This window comes from Rhodnius prolixus, unplaced genomic scaffold, assembly GCF_049639745.1.
Source record: "Rhodnius prolixus isolate KJV_2025 unplaced genomic scaffold, Rpr scaffold_9, whole genome shotgun sequence".
Lineage (NCBI taxonomy): Eukaryota > Metazoa > Arthropoda > Insecta > Hemiptera > Reduviidae > Rhodnius > Rhodnius prolixus.
Window position 1 is genome coordinate 7,525,931 of NW_027411604.1, and position 26,739 is coordinate 7,552,669.

General features: G+C 33.6%; 1 protein-coding gene across 1 annotated transcript in view; it reads right to left on the minus strand.

Moving 5' to 3' along the window:
- Window positions 1–2,445: 2,445 nt before the first annotated feature.
- mthl1 (adhesion G-protein coupled receptor methuselah-like 1) overlaps window positions 2,446–26,739 on the minus strand; it is a 112,051-nt gene continuing 87,757 nt past the window's right edge. Inside the window, exons 3-5 of the mRNA XM_074128216.1 lie at window positions 9,070–9,254; window positions 8,052–8,190; window positions 2,446–6,114 (exon numbers count right to left, since the gene is read on the minus strand). Of these exons, the coding sequence (XP_073984317.1) occupies window positions 5,799–6,114; window positions 8,052–8,190; window positions 9,070–9,254 (640 nt within the window). The 3' untranslated portion in view covers window positions 2,446–5,798. The remainder of the gene's footprint in view (window positions 6,115–8,051; window positions 8,191–9,069; window positions 9,255–26,739) is intronic.

Consider the following 26,739-nt stretch of genomic DNA (forward strand, 5'->3'; position numbering starts at 1 on the left):
AAGAGGGGAATTGTAAAAAAAAATACTAAGCCAAAAATTCAGCATATAGCATGTGTGTTTTCTCTATTCTTACAACGGTTTTGGATTTGTAGCAATCAACAAAAATTGTTTCATCAATTACATGTCGAGAATTTTAAAGTTTCAAATTTAGTTTTTAGTACCTGTTATGAGGGATGAAAACAACAACGAACACTACACATTGACTTACCTTTAAACAATCCTGATGCTTATTTGCGACTGCTACTGCACACGAATATTGTGCTGCAGTTTTCACAGAATGTTGGCTCGTTGGATTAGGTTTTATGACAGATTTCCATCTGGAAATATTTGGTATGGAACGTAAATGGAACTTTAAACGTAGAGAAACCTTCTTGTTGTGGACTAAAACTGAACAGAACATTTATTTTGAGCCTAGCTTAAAAGCTGAAAATTTTTTAGAATGAAATGTTCATTCTTAAAACTCATACAATTTTAAATAAAATTTAAATTCATCTCGAAGGTAGCACCCGCGTGAGTTGTCAGCCGACGATAATCGAAGATGATGTTTAGCACCATCTTAAATGGCTCAGGGGATGAAAGACGAACTGTACATAACTACTTTATTTTATTAGCGCATTTAGGCTAATTTATTATTTTAATCGAATTGCGCCGACTTCAATTACTTTTATTTCGCAGAAGTTCTGTGTTCTTTTATTTTATAACATTTCTTCTATATCCATGACGAATTTTTGGACGCTATACTTAGTGCGGCTATCAATCAAATAGCGAGACTGATGTTCTATAAATTTTTATTTAAATTTATACATACTTACTGATTTATCGCCTTCAATATACCCCTCCACTAGCCCTACGAATTTTCCATTGCTCAAAACAGTGCTGAAAGTCTTCTTCTGTAAGCTCCCTCATTACGCTTGCCGCTTTTTGTTTTACTGCTTCAACGCTATCAGAACGTGTCCTTTTCAACGTAGATTTGACCTTAACCTTAGGGAACAGATAAATGTCACATGGTGCCAGGTCGGGTGAATAAGGCAGATGGCCAAACACTGAGATGCCACGCTTGGAGAGAAACGTTTCAATAGACAATGCACTGCGAACCAATACGTTGTCTTGATGCAGAACCCATGACTTTTTCTTATTCATACACGTAGCTGGGCAAGGACAAGGTAATCATACTTATTAATAGTTTGACCTTCAGGAACCCAGAGGAGGTTCACAACACCATGAATACCGAAAAAAACAATCATCACCTTGAATTTGATTTACTCATTTTAGCTTTTTTAACCCAAGGTGAAGTTGGAATTTTCCCTATGCATGGGTTGACGTTTAGTTTCTGGATCATGAGTAGTAAACCATGATTCATCCATCACATGATATCATAAAGATTAGGACATTTAAAATAGTTTTTAAAGTGTCAGCACTAATGTTTTCACGAGCTTCTTATTGTTAAATTGAGAGAATTTTTGGAACCATCCTTTGCATATACCTTTTTCATGCTAAGATCATTATGTAAAATTTGTCGGATTCCTTGTCGATTGCAATAGTCTCAGCAATAGTACGCAACTTAATCGACGGTCAGATTGAACCAAATTATTAATTTGCTCAATATTATCGTATGATTAGGTGTTCCGAGCGAGCATCAACTTCAACATCTTTTCGGCCTTCTTTAAATCGTTTAAATCACTTAAACATACATGCACGTGATGACACTCATTACCTTATATAATTCATAAGTTTCAGTGGCAATTTTTCGAAGTTTCACGTGAAATTTCACAACTCTTTGCTCGATTAAAATATTAAATATTTTTCAGGAAAAAAAAAACACAAGTTACGAAAAATAACATCACCGCCAGACGAAAATGTCTACTAGCATGGGTTTTGCGGTTTCTTTTTCGAAATAAGAGGCCTCAAGCTATACAGTGATGGGGCGTACAACTTTGTCGTATGCGCAGTTCGTCCGCAATCGCACGAGTCTCGTTATATAATAGCCGCACCTCGTATCAATGCATTGGTAATTTCGTGGCGAAAAAAATTAGCCTCTAGACCTTTTTAATTTAAAAAAGTTGTCTGCAAAATAAAAAGTTGTAGGTGCCCCGTAAAAGAACAGAGAGACCATGTGCAATGAAAATAATTCTCTTATGAAAAATATACATTCTTAGGACCGTTCAAATAATGCAACCAATTTAAGCAAAAGAGTGCAATAAATACTCTTTAGTACACCGATCTTAAATAAAAATAAAACTTCATTCAAAAAATTATTAATAAGATAGATATTACCTAACATTTTGGTTAATTGAAAAGTCACTTCAATATTTGTCTTATTAAGAAAGTAGTCTTACACATCCATCAACTGATTAAGGAATTGGAGTGTCCTTATGAGAGAATTGAGGAATGCCTTCAAGTCACAGTTACACCTTTTGAATAAGAATACGAAATCTGTAATAATAATACTGTTTTCCTTTTTTTATATTTTACAAAAATATAAGAAATACATGAATACGTATTTTTATTTTTTTCAACAAACCAGTTAGTAAATGTTTTTAAAACTAGAAAAAAATAGAACACAAAACAAAAAAAAACTTACATTTAGTACAAAATAAGAACGTAATAATTTTATATCTTTGGGAAAATGATCTTAGTACATTAAATATAACTTATAAATGTAACAAATACAAATAATGTAAAACTATATACACTGGAACTTAAAAGATCTAGAAGAATGAAACAAAAAAGGAGTAAATTGTTGAATTTTGTTTCATCTTTTCTTAATTCGTGAAGGAACAACTTTTAATAATTCCTTGTAAAAGTTGAATAAAAACCAGTTCTGAATGGTAACATTCATGTCGAAAGGAACATAAACAATTCTAATAAATATTACTATTTAGTTGTTTGTACAAAGAGAAAACTGGAAAAAAGAGTAGTAGGTAAATACTTTATTTACAATTGCTGAAGTTGTATTTTTATTAAATATGAATTTCAGGTAAATTTTGATTAAAAAAAAAAAATCAAAAGAAATTTTTTCGAGCAAAGCAGGGATGATCTTATGAAAACAGATCCAAATAACTATAATCATTTTGTTTCAATTTATTAATAGTTTTGATGAACTTACCAATACCAACTTGAAACACTTTAAAAATACAAATTCTTATCAATATCTTTGAGGAAACAATTTTTCGTGCATTTACGTTGAACTAAAAATTGAAAACTCAGAACTTATGATTACACATACTTATATGTATAAAAAGAAAAAACTCAGAATTATTGAGTTGGATCGTGACTATTTCAGTGGTATATAAAAAGTGTTATAACACTTTGAGAGAATAGTCGGTAAAAACATATTTGGATATTAAAATTATTTAGGGCAGAAAGTACTATTATTTGGTCTCAATATAGAACTTCCACTTATTAAATAAAAGAAACTCATGCAATCATGTCAATTTCTATTCATCGTTTCAGTGATTTTGCAATTTTTAAAAACTTAAGTAACAAATCATCTTTATCTCTGATACTTATTTTGAAAAAAAAATTAAAAAAAAGGAAAATGACTCAGTTTTTTCCGCTTTTAAATTTCGTTTTAAAAGATTTTCACTTTTTATTGTATTATCCATAAGAAATCAGCCACCAAGTACTACTTAGTTCAGGTTTTTGACGTGTAGAGTACATAGAAGTAACATAACTTTCAACAATTCTTATGCTTAGTCCATGTTTATATTCATTTTTGATAAGATTTTGTGTTCTTCTTTAATACTTTTTAGCAACAATACAACAGATAATAAAATACACTCTCAAAAAATCATTTTAAAAATAAGTCTTAACTGATTTTGAAACAAAATTTAAATTGCGATTTAAAGATTAGGTTTAAGCAGATAATCAAATGAGGACTACAAAGAAACATTGAAAAATTCTTAATGCAACGTAACGGTTTATGATTTTCAGAGGACCTGTGAAAGTTTGAAACAAAGAGAGTCCCTTATGGTCTGAAGCTAAACCTAAAACTTTGTAGGAATGAAAACGTAGTAAGGAACAATTGGAAGTGGAATATATGTTGCTAATAGATGTTTTAGGTAAGTTTCCAGATAGTGCCAAGTTTTCCAGAAAAGGAATTAATTGGCTAGAAAAATGAAATTGGGTATATATAGGACCTATTTCTAAAACCCAGAAAATTAGATTTTGTAGGAGTTTTTCAATCATGAAAGTAAGCAGAAATAATAGAAGAAAAATCCTTATATAATCAAACTTATCATTAAGCGTAAAAATAGAAAGTAGAAAACTGATACGGCTTAATGTCATGGAGTACGATTTAAGAAGCATGGAAAGAACAAGTAGAAAAGGGTTGCAGTGGTGAAAGAAGAATGAAGAGTTTTGTAAATTATAAAAAAAAAAGAAAATCCTACGATTTAGGTGGAAGTAAACCTCTTACAAAGTAAACAAAAATATAAGAAGCTTAAGAAAAAAAATAAATCAAATTATTAAAGCGAAAAATCAATGTTCTTGAATTGCAAAATCACTAAACACTTAAAATTTGAGCCCAAAGTAAGGAATTACCTATGAATCATTTAATTCTAAATTATAAATCTAACAATTTTAATATTTTATATAGTTTTATATTCAAAATAACTTACAGTGAAAAAGTTTGGTTTAATTTGAACGTATCAGCTTCCCCTTAATAGATAACCTGATAAATAACTCCGAACCGCGCTGGCTTCTATAGTAATCCCTACAAACGATATCATTCTAGAGGCATAATTCTAAAAATAATATACAAAAAAATCACATTTAAGTGTATCGACTTGTTTTTTTAGTTATTTGGTACAAACCTGCAACTATTTAAAAAAGAAAAAAGCATTTTACAACAAGCCAATCGTTCAAACATCTCTTTTTCATTAAGCATTTACAACTTAAACGTCATAGAAAATCATTGTGAAATTTGTACTCAATATCAATATTTACATTTACACACCACAGATAATAATAAATAAGCTAGAAAATATTATTAATAAATAAAGAATACATAGACTAAAAGAAAGTCTTGCTATTACGAAAAACTAAATTACTAAATCATTTTATAAAAACTAAATAAAAAGTCATAAAAATTCATTGTCAAAAACAAGAAATGATTTTAGATAAAATGAAGTTTAGCCTAAAGCAACTTAAAAGAAAACATAAGTCGTGTTAAAAAAAAATTGAACTTAATATATAAGTTTGCAAGAATATCTATTTAAATGGATTTTCCCAATCATTGATCACCTTAAATTTAGTTTTAATCAAAATCTATATAAAAGAGCAAATAGCCAAATCTCACAACACATTACCTTCGTGAACGTATAACCTGAATGTTTAATAATCTGAAAGCATAACATATGGTATAAGAACGACATTTAGGTCAGCACAATTTCTTTTTCAATATTTTTATCTGTACATCTCACTCTTAATATTGTTGGCACAATTTGCGATAAAATTAAAAATATAATCAATCATATTATACAAAATATTTTTATGAAACAAAATTTCATACTTTTTTTTATATTCCATTGATCACCGGTGAGGAAGCGAAAAAATATTAAATAGACATAAAATAATATTTTAAAAAGCCATAAAAAAAAAAATCACAATTCAGTCTATTTTCGTTATACAAAATAAATAAAATATTTACAATTAAATTTTAAAAGATTAAAGCCTTACCCTATGAAAATTGTCATACGGGCGATTTAAAAATGTTATAAAATACATGAATCCCTTATTTCTAGTTAAATAAGGAAAGTGTATTTTAAGGAATTGGTTCTTAATTTTTAAAATTACAGCTAACATAGCGTCTCTACTGGTTTCGTGATCGAAGTATTATGGTCGTTGAGTGATGGTAATGCATGAGAAGACGAAGATCTGACATTGTTACCGTCTGTAGGATTTTCAGCCAGACACCACAGTCGTTTAACAGCTGCCCATACTTGCGGCTGGCAGCCGACAACTGCAAATATCAACACACCTTGCAGAGCATTTATTAGATCTGTTAGATACCAGACATAATCCGGCCCGCCGACAGCCCAAGACACCACGTCTGCTACCCAGGTTACTCCCATTACAACCACCAACTTTAAACATACTCGGCCGAGTGTAGCTCTGTAAATAAATAAAATTAATTAATCAAATTAATATGTAAACTATTTAATAAAATTGAAAATGAATTATTTTTTAAATAATAAAATCTCAGATTTCAAAATTTTGTTAAATTAATTCTTAATTAAATTAATTGTTAAATAGTACAGTTACAAGATTCACATCTCTTTACCCTTGATAAAAGCTCCTGATGAAGGGTACCAAAAGTACCCGAAATGCAGACAAATAATACGAGGGTCGTTTGAAAAGTCCGTGCAAAAATAAAAACTTAATTTTTTGGAGTAAACCTTTTTTATTTTTCAACATAGTCTCCTTTTAGGCTTATACACTTCGTCCAACGCTGCTCTAGTTTGTTCATCCCTTCCGAATAGTAGGATTTGTCCAAGTCTGAAAAATAGCCATTCGTTTCTGCAATCACCTCCTCGTTTGAATAAAATCTTTTTTCCGCCAGCCATTTCTTCATATTGGGGAAAAAATAGTAGTCCGAGGGAGCCAAGTCTGAAGAATAGGGGGGATGTGAAACGAGTTGGAACCCTATTTCCATTAATTTTGCGACCACAACTGCTGAGGTGTGAGCTGGTGCGTTGTCGTGATGGAAAAGGACTTTTTTGTGGGCCAATCGTGGGCGTTTTTCTTGCAGCTCGGTTTTCAAACGGTCCAATAACGATGAATAATATGCACCTGTAATAGTTTTACCCTTTTCCAGATAGTCGATGAGGATTATTCCTTGCGAATCCCAAAAGACAGTCGCCATAATCTTTCCGGCCGAAGGAACGGTCTTCGCCTTTTTTGGCGCAGATTCCCCCTTGGTAACCCATTGTTTAGATTGTTCTTTGGTCTCAGAAGTGTAGTGATGTATCCACGTTTCATCCACAGTGACGAAACGACGCTTAAAGTCCTGCGGATTCTTCTGGAACAGCTGCAAACCGTCCTTGCAACACTTCACACGATTTCGTTTTTGGTCAAGCGTGAGCAATCGCGGCACCCATCTTGCGGATAGCTTTGTCATGTCCAAATGTTGATGCAAAATATTATGTACCCGTTCATACGAGATGCCCACAGCACTAGCAATCTCACGCACCTTCACTCTTCTGTCATCCATCACCATATCATGGATTTTATCAATGATTTCTGGAGTAGTAACCTCAACAGGGCGTCCAGAACGTTCAGCGTCACTTGTGCCCATATGGCCACTCCGAAAATTTTGAAACCACTTATAAATTGTTCTAATCGAAGGTGCAGAGTCACCATAATGTTTATCAAGCTTCTCTTTAGTCTCCTCAGGCGTTTTGCCTTTCATAAAGTAGTGTTTAATCAACACACGAAATTCTTTTTCGTCCATTTTTTGAAAATCACTCGACTTCCTCGATTCAAACGAATGCCAAACACTAGGAAATAGACCGATCTGGCTGAAACTTGGTGTGTGTTCTTCCAAGAGATGCTACTAACTAAACATAACCTCGATACGCGCCAGTAGTGCTATCTCTCTGACTTTGCACGGACTTTTCAAACGACCCTCGTAGAATAAATTGGTTTCCAAATATTTTCTCTGGCCATCGACAATAAAATCTTCTCATTATAAGGGCCGGACGATTCACTAAGGTATTTCTTAGTTGTTTTTTTATCATTATTGGCAGTTCACATTTTTGTCGAAAGTTAGCAAATAAGAGGAAAAACGTTTTTGGAGCATAATGTTCGCGATATGGAATCTCGAATTCTGTCGTTAGAACTATAGAGTTTCAGCTTCTTTTCAGAATGATCCCAGTGCGACCATGAATCCTGGCTGAAGTATTAGTACAGGGATACACCGAGAAGGCAGGAGGATAAGATCTTAATATCTTGTTATTAATCAATCAAACATTTTACATGATCTTTTTTTTCAAAACGTACTTGAAATTTCATTTTTTATTTAAATAATTTTTATCGTTAGAAAAGCTTACCTTTCTGTATTGGATTTAACAACTTCTGTCTTCCATAAACCACAGGTTAATTCTCTAGCCGTTGCTGCAAATAATGTAACATTCAGAAGAAGTAAAACTCCTATTGGTCCGAAGAAATACGATAACAGTTCAGCGTCACCTACAAGGAAAAGAAAAGCCAATAAAATCAAGACAATAATTTTCAACAAACTTTTACTCTAAATATATTAAATAAATACACGAACGACATTGTATTATAGTCTGAGAATAATGATTTCTGTTTTATTTCTTGTAAGCTGGCTTCTTCGCTGGCTGTATTAGAATTTAATGTATTTTATAGTAAAAAGAATTTATTGATTTTCTATTTTATTGATTCTCTAATTGTTTGTATGTTTATATTTGTAATATCCTGGCCCTGAAGAAGACAATATATTTGTCGAAACGTTGACAAAAAGACGATTTGCTGTTGTTTTTATTTGTCCGATTCCTCGTCAATTTTGAATCCTTAATTTGTGACTAGAGTTGACTATGTTTGTAGAAAAACTTATCCTCGCTGTATATAACTGTTATTTTATTTATTTAATTATTTCTTTCGGTAGTTATTTTTTGTAAATAACACTCGATTATTATTATTAATACTAAATTATGATACGACCAAGGTAGACGAACTTAGGATGGTTGGTTGAGATTATTGCATACAAACACTTCTGTAGGTGTTCTTCCATGGTGGGCGACAAACAGGATGAGCTGAAAATCTTACTTTTTATTCTCTTCGTTTCTACTCACCTCTAGTCTGAACTGTATTTTTAATATTTATGATCTTCAAGTTCCTTCAAATCCAAAAATGGCATCCGACATCATCTACATCTATTGCCATAATCCCACGATTCCATGTTAAATATAATAAAAAAAACTACCTCCTACGCTTTAGCAGAACGCCTTCTTATAATGGTTTTAACTTAAAATGAACCTGAACTCCCTTGACCTTCACAGTGAAATTGCACAATATGAAAAAAAAAACTAAATTATATATACTTACCATAAAACCAACATCTTTGCTGGCCAAAACGTGGTTTTAAGAAATTCGGATGAGATCCATCTGGTAGATTGTCTAGAATAGCAGCTACTGCGGCTATAGTCAGAGGACCACCCCAGGCGTATAGTTCGTATACTCGTAATCGGCAAGCTTCTTGTCCTTTGTCCAAACTCGCTGGCCTTAGGTCTCTGTAAATATTACAACTTAGTTAATTTTCAAGGCACCAATTTTATTGGAATTTTTATTATTTGAGTGGATAAATGGTTAGTGGATGTCAGAGCATTCAGTCTGAAGTACCTCAATAACGTAAACTACTGATAAATATTGTTTTTTTTTTTTTTTGGCGCATCGACTGCTGAGATCATTAGCGCCCTGAATATTGTTATATGCTTATAACCTTATATCAGTTCAAATATTTATTTCTTCAAATAGCTTCTTCATAAAAACAAAACTAAGAAAAAAGAGAGGCTAGCAAGTAAGGATACACTAAGGATTTGTAGGCGCCACAGTAGCCGAGCGGGTTAAGAGGCGAGACCTACAAAGCTAATATACATTGTGGTACTGGGTTCGATTCCCGGTCTTTAGGCCTTGGATTTTATTTAATGGTTAAATGAGAAATAGTCAAGTACGTTTGCTAGTCGCCTTCGTCCACGAAACCTAGTAAATGGTAGTTGGACGTTAAGCCCCGCCTTAAAAAATAGGCGATTACTTGACTTTTACTTTACTTTACTACTTAGTAAAGTACGAGGGTCGTTTGAAAAGTCCGTGCAAAAATAAAAACTACTTAATTTTTGGGGGGAAACGTTTTTTATTTTTCAACATAGTCTCCTTTTAGGCTTATACACTTTGTCCAACGCTGCTCTAGTTTGTTGATCCCTTCCGAATAATAGGATTTGTCCAAGTCTGAAAAATAGCCATTCGTTTCTGCAATCACCTCCTCGTTTGAATAAAATCTTTTTCCCGCCAGCCATTTCTTCATATTGGGGAACAAATAGTAGTCCGAGGGAGCCAAGTCTGGAGAATAGGGGGGATGTGAAACGAGTTGGAACCCTATTTCCATTAATTTTGCGACCACAACTGCTGAGGTGTGAGCTGGTGCGTTGTCGTGATGGAAAAGGACTTTTTTGTGGGCCAATCGTGGGCGTTTTTCTTGCAGCTCGGTTTTCAAACGGTCCAATAACGATGAATAATATGCACCTGTAATAGTTTTACCCTTTTCCAGATAGTCGATGAGGATTATTCCTTGCGAATCCTAAAAGACAGTCGCCATAATCATTCCGGCCGAAGGAACGGTCTTCGCCTTTTTTGGCGCAGATTCCCCCTTGGTAACCCATTGTTTACTCGTAGATTGTTCTTTGGTCTCAGGAGTGCAGTGATGTATCCATGTTTCATCCACAGTGACGAAACGACGCTTAAAGTCCTGCGGATTCTTCTGCAAACCGTTCTTGCAACACTTCACACGATTTCGTTTTTGGTCAAGCGTGAGCAATCGCGGCACCCATCTTGCGGATAGCTTTGTCATGTCCAAATGTTGATGCAAAATATTATGTACCCGTTCATTCGAGATGCCCACAGCACTAGCAATCTCACGCACCTTCACTCTTCTGTCATTTATCACCATATCATGGATTTTATCAATGATTTCTGGAGTAGTAACCTCAACAGGGCGTCCAGAACGTTCAGCGTCACTTGTGCCCATATGGCCACTCCGAAAATTTTGAAACCACTTATAAATTGTTCTAATCGAAGGTGCAGAGTCACCATAATGTTTATCAAGCTTCTCTTTAGTCTCCTCAGGCGTTTTGCCTTTCATAAAGTAGTGTTTAATCAACACACGAAATTCTTTTTCGTCCATTTTTTGAAAATCACTCGACTTCCTCGATTCAAACGAATGCCAAACACAAAGAAATAGACCGATCTGGCTGAAACTTGGTGTGTGTTCTTCCAAGAGATGCTACTAACTAAACATAACCTCGATACGCGCCAGTAGTGCTATCTCTCTGATTTTGCACGGACTTTTCAAACGACCCTCGTAGTAGTAATACTTATTTGTACTGATATGAAAATGCAAGACCATTTATCCATCTCGCGGGAATCAAAAAAGGATAGCTGTGATTACCAATGCAGTGCATACCGATTTCGACACTAAAGGAAATAATAACTCTTGTTTACTGAAGAGAAAAGCAAAAAAAAAAGTCAAATCCTCATTGTGGTGGGAATTCATCCAAGAATTCTGCTGCTATTAAGGAGAATCTGTTTTTTGTCCTCTATTATAATAAGCTAAATTCTAGATGGACTTATTTCACTAAAAAAGAAGAAGTCCATGACCTACATTCCATGCACGGACCATGTTCCCATACTTAACGCGGATTCCATCCATCCATTTCTTCTGCCTCCTCTATTTATTTTTATTATAACTTACACATTGTTTAAAGAAAATTAAAAAAAAAGAAGAAAGTACGGCAGAGCTAAGGCGAAAAATCATGCACATGACGTCATGTAAAGAGATGTTACTACTCCTTTTTAGGAATTCCTAGATAACTATAATTTAGTTAGGGATCAGGTAAAAAATTACTACTAGCTCCTTTAAAATTACTATCCTAGGTTAATATAAAATCTTCTAGAACATCTTTCACAAAAATATGCGCTTTAAGTAACTTTCAAATGAATTTTGTTTTTATCTTAAAAGACTAACACCGACTTTTTTTAATTTTTATAACAAAAATATTCGAGGGCTTTAGAAGAGATTTATTTTCCGTATATTTACAGGTCCAGATAGGGACTGAAGTATTTCGCAATTTATTTACAATGATGACCACTACTCAAATTGATACTGTTGTTCAATTTTGTAGTAAAAATTTTGAATTATTATGAAATTGTTAATCAGTTCTTAGTTTTGGTTGCTTCAGTTTGTGTCAAGTTGTCCGATTCTTTCTCTTTTCCATTTATTTTTGTTAAGTAAATTCATTAAAAAATTTGGAAGTTGTGGTTTATCATCAAACAACAACAAGGTACTTTGTACCTTGAGTCGCAGTCCGTCTGTGTAGGGCAGTCGGTCATGTGAGTTGGGCTAGTGAGTGCGTGTTTAAATCATATCATATCAGGAGTATACTCCACTATCATTTTTGAATTATTGTTTAAACCAACTGTAACTTTGTAAATTGGATATCCATTTAACTGTAACGTATATTGAACTAATTAAACTATATATCAATGTATTTCTTAAACATTTTCTGATCAATCAAAATAATTTACTAAACAATTTTTAAAGAATCTCTTTACTTTTTCACTCATTTAATTCGTAATATTACTGTTTACTCACTTTATTATTTTCATTTAATAATTTTTAGGCAATTAATCTTTTAAGCATTTATAAAATTACATTTTGGTATCATTAGTATTATATCAGGAATTACTTATTTTCATATTATGCATAATCACTTATTTTATACTTATCTATTATTTTTCTTGACACATTTGTATTTTGTGTCAACTCCTTGCTGGAGAGCTTTGTATTCTTTAAGCAATAAATAATAACAGAAATAAATAATTTTTCTCCAAATAAAGTGAATCTAAAGCACTATATTTTTTCAAATATCTTAATAATATTTAATCCACTAAGTTTGGAATATAATTTCTTTATTTCTACTAATAACACATGTTGGGTCCTGTGTAAATAAAATGTAACCGAACTGAAAGAATATGTTACATCTGCCATGTGTGGTAAACCCTACTACGTGTACATTCATTATATACCAGGGGAGACCAGATACCCCTTTTCATAGCAGCAATATTTAGAAAAGGGTGTGCTCATCTTCCAATTCCATTCTATTGAACCCTATTCATAACAACTCCCTAAATCTTTGTATCAGATCCGTCGAATTGCAGCGTACTTTTAATTCAGTGTTACATCAGTTCACTTTCAATTTTTTTTTGTGAATTTTTACGAATAAGTAATACTTAAGGAGAAATAACAGTTTTTTAAAAAAGGAAAACAGCATTTTTTTGAAATATGGAAACACTATAGAGGCTAAGTTCTACCCACGCAAAGAAACAGCACAGTAGCCTTCAGGTAGCCTTGTGGTAGATGTTCAGGCTTTGTTTATTCGTAGAAATGCTTTACGAAAACTACATCTGTGAGCTTTAAACGAAAATAATAGTTCCAAAAACGAATAACATGTTTTTTTTTTACGAAAAAAAATTTCGAAGCTTGCAGTTCAGGCTTAGAACCAAACAGGAATCTACACCGCAATTTACTGATTCGGGGAACCTTCACAAAATTTGTAGGCTCAAGAAAATGTCAAATTTCAAAAAGCTATTTATCTAAAAAAAAAAAAAATTATTATTTATTTTACAAGGGATTAGGACATGAAAGAGAAAAAGATAAAAAACCACAAAAATCTTTTTATCATGTACTGAATGTACTGCTATGTTTTTTACCAACCACGTGACATGACAATCCTCCATCCTTATGGTTAACCACCATTATATGAGATGGTGCGTTAGTACCGGAGAGAAGAACCGTTCGCTTGATCATAGCTCTCACAAATTATCCACTCCCATAGCCCGGCCATTCTATAGTCCCGGATGTCATGTTTATTTCACATAATATTATGTTTTGGTACAATTACCACCAAAGAAAAATGCGCCTAGATAACAACAGGTGCATATTTATTTCATGTGATAACCCAGATTAGTGAAAGATTAGGATATAGAAAAACGCTTTTATAAAAACTTATTTCTTAAAAAATAATAAATTTGAACAAAACGCTTACATGATTCATTGATACAATTCTGGACGGTCTGAACTTGGATCATTTCGGTCAAACTCCACTACGGCTTCGCTACTGCTGCATAAAAGATATTCTCATAAATAATCTAGATCTAACATACAAATTTCTAAGCTTTACCAAAACTTCCCTCATCTACGCACTATTACCTAGGCGAGCCAAAGACTTCCAAGAAGATAGAAATCTATTTCAGGATAAAAAAAGTTCCATATCAGAAAATGTGGCACAACTTTACGAAACAGCGAGAAAGTTCTTTCCTAAAAAAATAATTAAATTACCATGGAAACATTAAAAAAAAAAAAAAATTTGAATTCCTCATTTTAAATATGGGATAAATTTTCAAAATGTATATAATTCAATTCTACTCGTCTTAGTCCAAAATGCGCATACTCTTGAGATGAACTGGTTCGAAATCGCTTTCGTCACTTGAAGATATTAAGAGTTCATTTACTTTTTGGTTACCATGTAAGTGGGTGATAGGTTTCTGCGACGACCGACGTTTGATCGGCTGCTAGTAAACGTCGCTATCGAAGCACATTTTTTGGAATTTCAAACTTCCAATGTTATTCCAATCTCTTGTTAAGCTGAATCTCTGTATATATTTTATCCGCTGCCACAGAAACTGGTTCTTCTTGTCTGCCTTCATGATCTGTTAATTATTGATAATTTCACTATCATTTACAGGTTTCTTCCTTAATCATTTCCGCTGAAAGTGTTAAAAACCTTCTCCGCAGATGGTATGTGCTAGGCGCGACTATTTCTGATGATAACGTGTGTTGTCGGTTACATTCTTATTTTGATGACGCATTCAAGCTTTCCAGCATGAATTTTAAAGTGTATTGCTTTATTTGAGCAACTAATGCAGTAGCTTGGTTTATACATTGAGCATACCTAATGAAATATTGACAAATGTATTACTTACAATATCTCGATACATATTCATATAACGCATTAAAAATACCGCACAAAAAACAGGTTCAACAGTACTTGAAAAACTCTAAAAAAAGCTGATACACATTTATTTGATTTATTCACCAAGAATCTCTGACTGGAATATTAAAAATTAAAATTGCTGTTCAAATGTAACCCCAACTAAGGTTATCTGATCTGTAATCAGTCGTAGAATCAAATTTAACAATTCAGACATGCGCAATAAGCCGCATTCATTTTTCTACTGTAGGAAGGTTATAATTTTGTTTCAATTTTAAGGGCAAGCGCAAAGTAACTAAAGCATTTGCTAATCTAATTCAAATTAGGGGTTTTGCAGGCACTCACAAACCAGTAAGCGACTACTAAAACCTCCTATTTGTATACAAATAAATTGGAATAAATACACTATAAACGCATAATATTCATTTATATTATTATTATTATTTTTTTAAAATTTATTTACTCAAAATTCAACAGAAAAGACTCCGTTAAAAAAAAAACCACCACAACTAGCTAAAGTTGACATTAATGCACATTTGGTATTAATTTCTATGTAATAGCCGAGTGTTGTTTAAAAAAGGAAAATTATAGGGAAAGCCACTTGACAATATCAGTCCACCTTCCACCGTATTGTCCAAAACAACCATATGCTCTTCAACTACAACAATAGATTGTGCCTACTACTGTTTAATTTTACTGCCCTCCCAAGAAATATGGTGAACATTTGGAGCTGTATTTAAGGTTGGTAGAAAGGCACTAGTATAGAGTGGAAGAATGTAGGCGTGGTCCAGGTGAGAGGAAATGGATGAAAAACATCATCATAATAACACAATGATGATTACCGCCGCATGCACACGCACTGTTTTTTTTCATATACATATATAAAGTATGAACACACACCTATTACCGACTGTAGTAACCCAACAAATTGTTCTACACTAAATAATCGTTTAATCAAAGTTTAATATCGATAAACATTAATATTCAACTAATATTTTATGGAGAGGTATTTTTTATTTAAACATAAGTTGCTCAAATCATTATTAAAAGCGAGATAGGTGTTCTTTTTTATGTATATATTCAAAATAAGCAATTAGCATAAATGGTACTGTGGACTTTCTGGCGAACTAAACCAATTTTAGATGTGCAATAACTAAACTTTTATGCTAAAAGTGATAGATTAATTTTTAAATTAAGTTTTTCTAGAAAATTAATTGAGAGCGTATGTAATTTTCGAAATTGCATTTTCAAACAAAATATTTTTTTATGCACTCCCAAGCAAGTAAAACAAAAATCTTAACACCTTAGTACTGATAATTTAAATTATAAATTAAATTTAATTATAAATTAAATTAATGTAAATAAAGATAAATAAAATCAGTATAAACAAAAATCTTAACACCTTAGTACTGATTTTATTTATTTTGATTTGCATTAATTTAATTATAAATTAAATTTAATTATAAATTAATTTAAATAAAGATAAATAAAATCAGTACTAAGGTGTTAAGATTTTTGTTTTAGTTGCTTGGTAGTGCACAAAACGAATGTTTTGTATGAAAATGCAATTTCGAAAATTACATACGTTCTCAATTAATTTTCTAATTAATTAATTTTAATTATAAATTAAATTAATGTAAATCTATAGTGCGAAACCCCTTGGAAGTAACTCACCATTCAGGAAAGTTGATTAAAGACGAAGTGACATAAATAATGGCTAAAGTGGTAGTGTTCGTCACAGAATGTTGACTTCGTAAGTACCGAAGCGTACACTGCGTGAACATTTAAATGTAATGTGAATGTATGATGTTGAGCTGGAGATAGCTTGTGAAATAGTAGCACGTTTCAGTTTTAAGAGTTCTTAAGAGGCTAGAATAGGTCGCCGAGATCTTTGAACTGGATAACCCACTTACCCCTAAAGAATATCTAGTACCTATATTCTTTTTTAAACACCTGGTAACCCATACCTTGGCGTTTAACCAGTTAAGCGTGGAATTTAGTTCTAGAAAAAAACAAACAAAAAAACCCACAGTGTGCGGAATTAAAATCAAGACAATGACGTGTATACACGTGTCGAACGCAGTGCAAAACAACTAAAAGTTTACAACGTCCGTAATAGTCACTGCAAGCGACTTTTTCTGCAATCTCTGGGGGGCTTGGGATTACCAGAGCATTCTGTGCTCATTCAAAAATCTTGCACCGTCTTCACGTATGTATTGCTCCTAGTTAACTAGAGACGCAAGAGCTTTGACAAGGAAGAAAGAGCTTTGAATTCTGTGCAAAATGAAAATCATGCTCGAACTGAGGCCTGAATCTCTATCTAAGGTAAAAACGGGGCATTGCACAAGGGTTGAGAGCTTATATTTGTGTGCGTAATTCTCAAATCTCTAATGCGGAGACCAAACATGTACCAACCACTTATCATTTGGCTGGCTCCCTCCACCCCCCTCCAAGTATAAAATACTTGGCAGTTCTATTGGTAAGATAAAGGAAACATCCCCACCAAATAATATTCTTATTGTATTTTATTAAAATTTCGAGTTTTTATAGTTAATAGGAATTTTATATTTTTCACGAGTATACACCTCGAAAGTACCGTAACAGAGATTTGCTTTAATCACGCTTAACTGGTTAAGAGAAGAAGTTGAAACCAGCAGTCACAATTAACCACTTATTGTAATCAATACAGATTTCCCTTTCGAAGTTTAACCTCTAGGGTGGAAAATAAATAATGATCTGATCCAACTGAAAAACTGGATACTAACGACCTGAGTCATAATTGCGCCTTATCTTAAAAGAGTCAAGAACAATAGCTGAACGGTAAACAAACGAAGAACACTAAACCAATGTAATGTGATACTGGGCCGGCCTGGGCCTAGAATAGGGTCCGGCAGAATAAATTTTTTTAAATAAAAGAGAAATTATTTATTTATTTTTAACTGCATACGCTGAATTCATCATAAATGAAATACGGTACCTCGAAGTGAACATTATATACATACAATAAACTTCAATCAATCAATAATGATCAATGGTCAATGTCCTGTTGAATATATAAAAGTCAATAGAACAGGAACAAATTAAAATACAGTACTGTAACACCTGTGAATATTGTGACGACACAAGCGCATTGATACTCACTATAATTAATCAATGAACGGTAATCTGTTACCGGATAAATATATAGGAAATTTAAGCGTGAAGTAATTTCAACCACAATACAAGCAAAAAACGGTAACTTTAGGAACACTTGAATGTCCACATTAACCGTTACCGAGGTTTACAAAAACACTACTAAACAAACCAAGTGAATTATTCACGACCAAAATCTACCACTTGTTGAAATGTTTTCAATAATACAAACAGTATTTTATTATTATTATTATTTTCAAATGAAACATGCATGAATTTTTAATTTCCCGAAATAATAATCTTAAACTATTCAATTTAAAAAAATCTGCCGGATGTATGAGTAACAAAACGTTTAATTAGATAAAGTACTCAATTCATGAATTGTGGTGGTAATTGAGTGATGTGAACATGTGATTAATTACACATACATTAAAGTTGATCATAAATATTCTATGATAAGATATGTACCATATGTTGGGACAGATGTAACAAATCTCTCTGTTACCACTATGGCAGTTGATCAACAATAGTAACTCAGTTTGATAGAATGTTAAATGTTTCCTTCAAGTAATTACTTTCTTTGAAATCTATACTTGAATCTTATAAGAATATGGTAGTTTTTATAATATAGAGTAATCACTCAGTAAGAGAAGTGTTTCGATATGTCAAATTTTCATTTTGAGACGCTTTCAATGATTATGATTAAAAAAAGGGTTTTAGAAAGTAGCTATTTGGTATAAATACTATGTCTGCGAACAGCCTAGCTCAGGGGTCGGCAACCTATTTTAAGTAGAGAGCCATTTCTCCTTAAATAATTTTAATAAATCTTACCAAGAGCCGCAAGGATGATTATGTAAAAATCTATGAAGATCATTTGTATTCGCAAATTATAATTTTATGATTTTCAATAACATTTAAATGTTTTATATATTTATTTTCATGTATTGCAAAGTAAATAAACAAATAAATAATAACTTAACGAATGAAAAGGCGGCAGTCTTACAATATAAATCAAGTACTTTATTTTAATATTGTATAATTCCATTCAATTTCGAACCTATCACATTTTTTTTTTTTTTTTTTTTTAAATCTTTTATTGCAATTTACCACTGCAACAGTTGTTGCAACAAGCAAATACGGTGAAAGGGGAAAGAAATAACGGGAAATCATGATTGGAGAAGGCACCCAGTGGTGCCACTCCAGTAACGTGCTTAAGATAAGAGAAGATCACGAGGCCATCTTCTCTTCAATCTCCTTAGAGGATTACCTGGTAATGTGGAGGAAGATAGGTGATCTATGAGAGGGTTAGGAATCATATTTTGTTCTGACACTAGCGGATAAAGTCTTTTAAGAAGTAGCTTTTCGAGGATTTTGGAAAGAAGTGGTAGTAAGCAGATTGGTCGGTAGGAAGTAATACTAGTGATGGGTTTCGTCGGTTTTGGTATCATTTTGATGATTGAGAATTTCCACAGAGTAGGAAAGTGCGTCGTTCTGAGGACAGAGTTGTAAAGCAGTGTGAGGAATAGTATGGCTTTTTTTGGAAGTTCGTTTAAGATGGTTGAGGTTATGAGATCGTAGCCAGGTGATTTTTTAGGTAGTCGGCGAATTTCGTTAATTACGTCTGCAGGTGTAAAAGGTTTTGGTGGTAGGCTGAGTTGAAGGGGGATGTCCAGTCTGTTGTTAACGTCTGCGGCATGTCGCTGGTCTAGTATGTCGATATGTGGCAAGAATATATTTGTAAGGTGGGTTGCAAATAAGTTGGTTTTCTCTTCATCGGACTTGGTCCAAGAGCCATTATCCTGGCGAAGTGGAGATGATACCTTTAATTAATGGAATGTTCATTCGTTTCAATAAAATTAAAATATACAATACATTATGGACAGGCTGAAGAGCCACAAAATTTGGATAAAAGAGCCGCATGCGGCTCGCGAGCCGCGGGTTGCCGACCCCTGGCCTAGCTCAAGAGCAAAAACTTGAATGGAGCTCCAACTTAATATTCTTTTTTATACAGAAACAAACTGAAGGAAACTTCTGATACCGTTTTTTTTAAGTACCTTAATAACATCGAAACATAAATTTAAAGTAATATAAGTTGCTGACAAACTACTTGAATTGGCTACCTGAAGTGGAGAAGTTAATACATAATATTTCATGAATAACCAACCACCAATCACTTTATACAATTTCAGCAACAGTCTAACAACAATCAACCAGATATTATATTGTAAAAACATATTTTCTGTGGTTAGCATGCTACATTATACCTTTGTTTTAATTAAATGCTATCACAGTTTAGTAAACAATAAATAAAGTTGTATATATTATATCATATTACCCAATGCCATTGTTATTGGTAAACACAAGAGTGTTTATTAACTGTTATTGAAGAAGTGTTCTTACATTCCTATTGCTTGCTGAATTGCAAGAAATGTATAAAACAAAAGAACTATTGCACAATAGTTTATAAAATATTATCAATATGTCTGATTTATGCAGTTAAAATTTATAAATTTATAATTATTTCTCTTATAGTTAGGAAAAAATATTGCACGCCAAATTTTTCGTCTTTGGATTAATAACATAATTTTAAAAATAGTTTTAATTTGTAAAAGTGTTGGGAGTGAAAACATACCTCTAAAATATTCAATACTAATTTTGTTCTGCAATCGTTTTAATAATTCAGAAGATTGAACTTATAAACGAAAAGATGATTACTGAAGGTTAATTATCTTTAGAGGCGAAAAAAATTAAGAAACAAGCCCAAATTGCAATGATATAGTTTAATTTTTCTACTAGTAAAATTTCATATTGATATTTATTGTACTTACAATTGTTTCTTCTCTGACTGGTATTAGAGGGTAATTTTGCTGTTGATTAGTTGCCATTACTCTATTACTATGTTTTAAGTAAGTTATCTGTTAGTTTTATTTCCAATAGATTCAACTTTAGGACGAGTACTTTAAGACAAATATCTATAAGAAACACACACGATCATTCACTGTATTCGGCAGCCATGTTAGACTGACTGGTATGTGAGGTTTCTCTTAGGTTACAAAACAGGGATGCCTAAAATTTAATATATTTAAAATATGCTGCTAACATATTATTTTAAATTGTATTTATTAATACTGCAATTAAAATTATTAATTTTTATTTTTATATCTTTTTAATATACAGGGTGTTCATTTTAAGACGGCTCAAATGCATTTCATGCTTAAACGGTTGATCTGAGCGAAAAATGGTAGAGGAAAAATTTGTTGCCCGTCACCTCTAGTTTCAAATGGGGGTCAACTGCGAACCCTCACTTTTGGTCGCGCGTCAGTCGCGTATGCGGGCAGGAATCGAAAATCAAGTCACATATTCTGAAACTAGAGGTGACGGGCAACAAATTTATCCTCTACCATTTTTCGCTCAGATTAACCGTTTAAGCATGAAATGCATTTGAGCCGTCTTAAAATGAACACCCTGTATATATATATTTTTTTGAAATGGTAAAAGAAAAAATGTAAATGTAAATAGTTTATTAAATAGTTTCATTATTCTTCATATCATTCCTTTTCTGCCATATAAAAGTGTAAGGACGATTCGTGAGGCCATACATTGTACTAAAAAGGCACATTAGAGAAAAGCCTCCTACGTATCCACCAAAATGGCGTTTAAATAAATTTTCTTAGGCTTTATAGTAAACAGAAGTTATTGGAATAAATGTACATAAACAGAATACCAAGGTTAAAGTAAACATCTTTGGAGCCAGCCATTTTCGAGGGGAGGGGGAGGTACTGAAAAAGAATCGCTGCAGTAAACTAGCATTTCTTCCCGGTTCTATAAAACTGTTTAAGTTATAAAAATTGAGTTTGCCACATTAAGTGTAGGCAGAACTACAGCTACTTGTCAGCAGATAATTGCATTTCTACTAAGGTAGGCAGATTGCGTTTGAACAAGTAGCTTAGATAGAATAATAATCTATCTATTCACTATGAAGTAGATATAAGCAGTTGTTGTGTTGAGAATCTGCTTGCAACAGATCGTGTGTACGCACAATATGATTCTAGCCCCAGAGCTGGTCCACATATATTGTTGACTTGTAAAATTATAGATTCATACACTTATAATCTTGTTTAGACATGTAGATACCCAGTTTTGCACACGTGTTAGAGTACACATATATCTTAGAGGTAGATTACATATATAAACTTCACGCACTGTAGCGGACAGTATCCATTATAAACATTATAATAATAAAGGATCTTACTAAACACAAACTAACCTAAATAAACAGTAATATTAACATTCTTCTTTCTTTTCAAAATAAATACTTTAGGATCAGAGATGTTAGTAAGTTCCCTTTTATGTATGAGACAATCGTCTTTAGACATGATAAATGTTTTAATTCCAAATTAGTTCCTGTAGTTAGTTAGCCAATCAGGGCCGTTCTTCGAGCGTAACAGTATCTTGTTCTCTGACTTTAAAAAACAAAAACAAATTCGTAACTACTAAAATAATGAAGTAGGTATAACCAAAGCTTTTGCCAACTCTTTAAAGAAAGCCTATTTTTTGTTTTCTTCTTCTTTGTGAGTACCACCCCAAAATCTGCTCAATTGCAGCACTTCCTCTTGCTAAGAGCAAGAACTTTATAAGCAACTTTTACTAGCACACCACCATTAAAGTCTCTTTGGCGAGTGACAAAATTTAGGGATTCAAAAGAGTTTCATTTTATTTCGCGCATTTGCGTCTACACTCCATGAAACGCGGTGAAGAAGTTAGTAGGATGACCTTCTTGGAATAGTATGTACGAGGGTCGTTTGAAAAGTCCGTGCAAAAATAAAAACTACTTAATTTTTTGGTGTAAACGTTTTTTATTTTTCAACATAGTCTCCTTTTAGGCTTATACACTTCGTCCAACGCTGCTCTAGTTTGTTCATCCCTTCCGAATAATAGGATTTGTCCAAGTCTGAAAAATAGCCATTCGTTTCTGCAATCACCTCCTCGTTTGAATAAAATCTTTTTCCCGCCAGCCATTTCTTCATATTGGGGAACAAATAGTAGTCCGAGGGAGCCAAGTCTGGAGAATAGGGGGGATGTGAAACGAGTTGGAACCCTATTTCCATTAATTTTGCGACCACAACTGCTGAGGTGTGAGCTGGTGCGTTGTCATGATGGAAAAGGACTTTTTTGTGGGCCAATCGTGGGCGTTTTTCTTGCAGCTCGGTTTTCAAACGGTCCAATAACGATGAATAATATGCACCTGTAATAGTTTTACCCTTTTCCAGATAGTCGATGAGGATTATTCCTTGCGAATCCCAAAAGACAGTCGCCATAATCTTACCGGCCGAAGGAACGGTCTCCGCCTTTTTTGGCGCAGATTCCCTCTTAGTAACCCATTGTTTAGATTGTTCTTTGGTCTCAGGAGTGTAGTGATGTATCCATGTTTCATCCACAGTGACGAAACGACGCTTAAAGTCCTGCGGATTCTTCTGGAACAGCTGCAAACCGTCCTTGCAACACTTCACACGATTTCGTTTTTGGTCAAGCGTGAGCAATCGCGGCACCCATCTTGCGGATAGCTTTGTCATGTCCAAATGTTGATGCAAAATATTATGTACCCGTTCATTCGAGATGCCCACAGCACTAGCAATCTCACGCACCTTCACTCTTTTGTCATCCATCACCATATCATGGATTTTATCAATGATTTCTGGAGTAGTAACCTCAACAGGGCGTCCAGAACGTTCAGCGTCACTTGTGCCCATATGGCCACTCCGAAAATTTTGAAACCACTTATTAACTGTTCTAATCGAAGGTGCAGAGTCACCATAATGTTTATCAAGCTTCTCTTTAGTCTCCTCAGGCGTTTTGCCTTTCATAAAGTAGTGTTTAATCAACACACGAAATTCTTTTTCGTCCATTTTTTGAAAATCACTCGACTTCCTCGATTCAAACGAATGCCAAACACAAAGAAATAGACCGATCAGGCTGAAACTTGGTGTGTGTTCTTCCAAAAGATGCTACTAACTAAACATAACCTCGATACGCGCCAGTGGTGCTATCTCTCTGACTTTGCACGGACTTTTCAAACGACCCTCGTATGTGTCCTAAAAACAATACTAAATTAAGTACTACGGAAGGAAGTACTTCAGAAGGAAGTACTACGGAAGGAAATACTACTGAAGGAAGTACTACGGAAGGAAATACTACAGAAGGAAGTACTACGGAAGGAAGTACTACGGAAGGAAATACTACGGAAGGAAATACTACGGAAGGAACTAAGACTTCTTTCGTTTTTCTCGTTCTACCCTTAATCCTGGTGTTTATCTTTGTATCTTTGTATACGTAACTTTGGCTGCATTATAACAGAAGCCCAACCTAGCTTTCTTCTAAGAACAATTCGCGTGTTCAGTATAACTTTTAGAAAATGACATAAAACATCATTTTTAAGAAAGGAATCAAGAATAATCTATCAAATTATGCATGCCTCATGTAATTCAAGTTCTTTAAAGAGGATCAATTTACCCTTCTTTTTTTTTTTTTTGAGGTCAAGAGGTCGGTGGAGTTAAAAGAGCTATACCAGAAATCGTATCTCGTAGCCTACATTTAACAAGGACACCGTAGGTGGTTGGTTAGGTGGATGGAACCGAAACGCTAGCCCTGAAGGATGTTTTATGGTACTCCAGGAGGTCGACGTCATCGAGAGAGGTCTCTTATGAAGGAGACAGGTCTGAGGAGCAAGGCCGTGCGTAGATGGCGTTCTAGAGCCCATGATCGAGGGGAATGGAGGATGCTGGTTGAGAAGGCCTGGGTCATTTCAGGACTGTAGTGCCCCAGAAGAAGAAGGAGATAAAGAAGAAGAGGTCAACATCCCTTTCTGTACCCAATCTCCACTACAGCATTAATCAAAATTAAAAGTGTTTCGAAACAGAGGGACTAACTAGATCTCAGGAGTGGCAAATAAACACAAAAAAAGAAATTATTAAAACTCGATTTCTAAAATAACATAGGGTCCATCAGGCGGTGTACGATGAATGAGAAATAGTAAATAAAATTTGGTACCACTTAACCTTACACCAAGTAAGTACACTGTTATTCCTTTGAAGATTCTAAAACAAGATACAAACACCAAAATAAATCTACCATCATCCACAGGTATGTAGCCAAAAGTTCTATATAAATATAACAAATTCCAAAAAGGGGAATGGCAATAAATAATAAATTGCATTAAATTCAATCAGAAGCAAGTATGGAAAAGGTTTATGATTTCTAAAAATATAGACTCTCTGGAATGTTAGTGAGAGAGAGCTGGAAAAAGTGATGGAGATGGTGGAAATTGCCAACAATTGCTCAACTTGTTGGTTGTAAAAAGTTTTGTTGCTCTGAGGGAGATTTGACATGTTATATGGCTGTAGCTCGGCAGAATTTATTTCTCGACGGAAAGCCACGCCATCTGCCACACTGTTTACACATATTTTATAAATCATGCGAATAAATGTAGGTTCATTTTATGAACGTAATATGAGAGAATGATATAGACGTTACGTACATGTTTTTAAAGGGCCACAAAATAACCATAGGCTTATATAAAATAAGTACGGGTAGAAGCTGCATTTAATGTTGACCCTATGAAACAATAATCTGGTTAAAAATACCTATTAATGTGCAATGTCATTAATAACTAACCGTCTGTACTGGTGGAATCTCCTTTACCTTTTCGAGTTCATAGCTTACATTATATAGAATTTAAAAGGGGCGGGTCTAGTGGTCAAGAGCTTGGCTTTGTAAGTAGGAGATTGCCACCTTTTAATTGTTAGGACAAATTGTTTAAGTATGAGGTTCCACCCCCCGTTCACGACACCTAATTGGTAGATGGACGTTAAGCCTCAGCCTGAATACTTTACTTTTTTATAGAATTTGAATAAACAGTTGTCCTGAAAGTCCAAGCTTTATATTTAGAGTGTTGAGGCTCTAGGACAGGGATGGCGAACCTTTTTGAAACGTGGGTCAAATTTTGTTCATTTTTTGTTTTTTTTTTACTACTAGCTCTTGGGTCACTAATGCCTATTTGTACAAGAGTCAAGTTTAAAAATTTTTGAACTGAATATTTTCAAAAATAAACATCTTTAAAATTCAGTTGGCTTAACGGGTAAAACGGGGACGAAACAAGTGCTATGGAAGTCTCTTTTTTACAAACATAACTGACACAAAACCTTACAAAAGTGTGTTTTATCTGAAGAAAAATCTAAATATGGTTATTTGCTTTGGGTTGTCGATTTTTTTTTAACAAACAAAATGTGAGTAAAATTATACATTTTATTTGATATTTTGTAAACACTTTTGCTTTATTTCAAATACTACAAAAACATTTGTCGTTCATTTGCGTTTTAGAACTGTAATGATCAAACTAAAGGTTATAGATAGCATTTAAATTGCTTTTGTGTCAATGCTTGATTGAAAAAAATACAGATAGAATATAAACTATCCACAACAATTAGAAAATCTAAATCAACCCGCGTAAACAAACAAATGGTTGCCTAGTAATTGTGGGTCAGCGAAAAAGCTTAAGCGGGTCAGTGTCAGTGGATAGGTTCGCCATCACTGCTCTAGGATCTCTAGATACATCATCATCCCCTGAAGAAAAGGCTAGCCCACTTCCCCCAAAGGGGAAACGGAATGTAAGCGTTTTCCAATACTTAATTTATGACTGCCAAGTAAAAGGTCTTATTTGTAAAAGAGTTCAGTTCAGTTATCTCCAGTACGATTGTAAAAGTAAAATAATCTCCTATTTTTTGTCAGGCGGGGCTAAACGTCCAACTGCCAATCTTGGTCATGG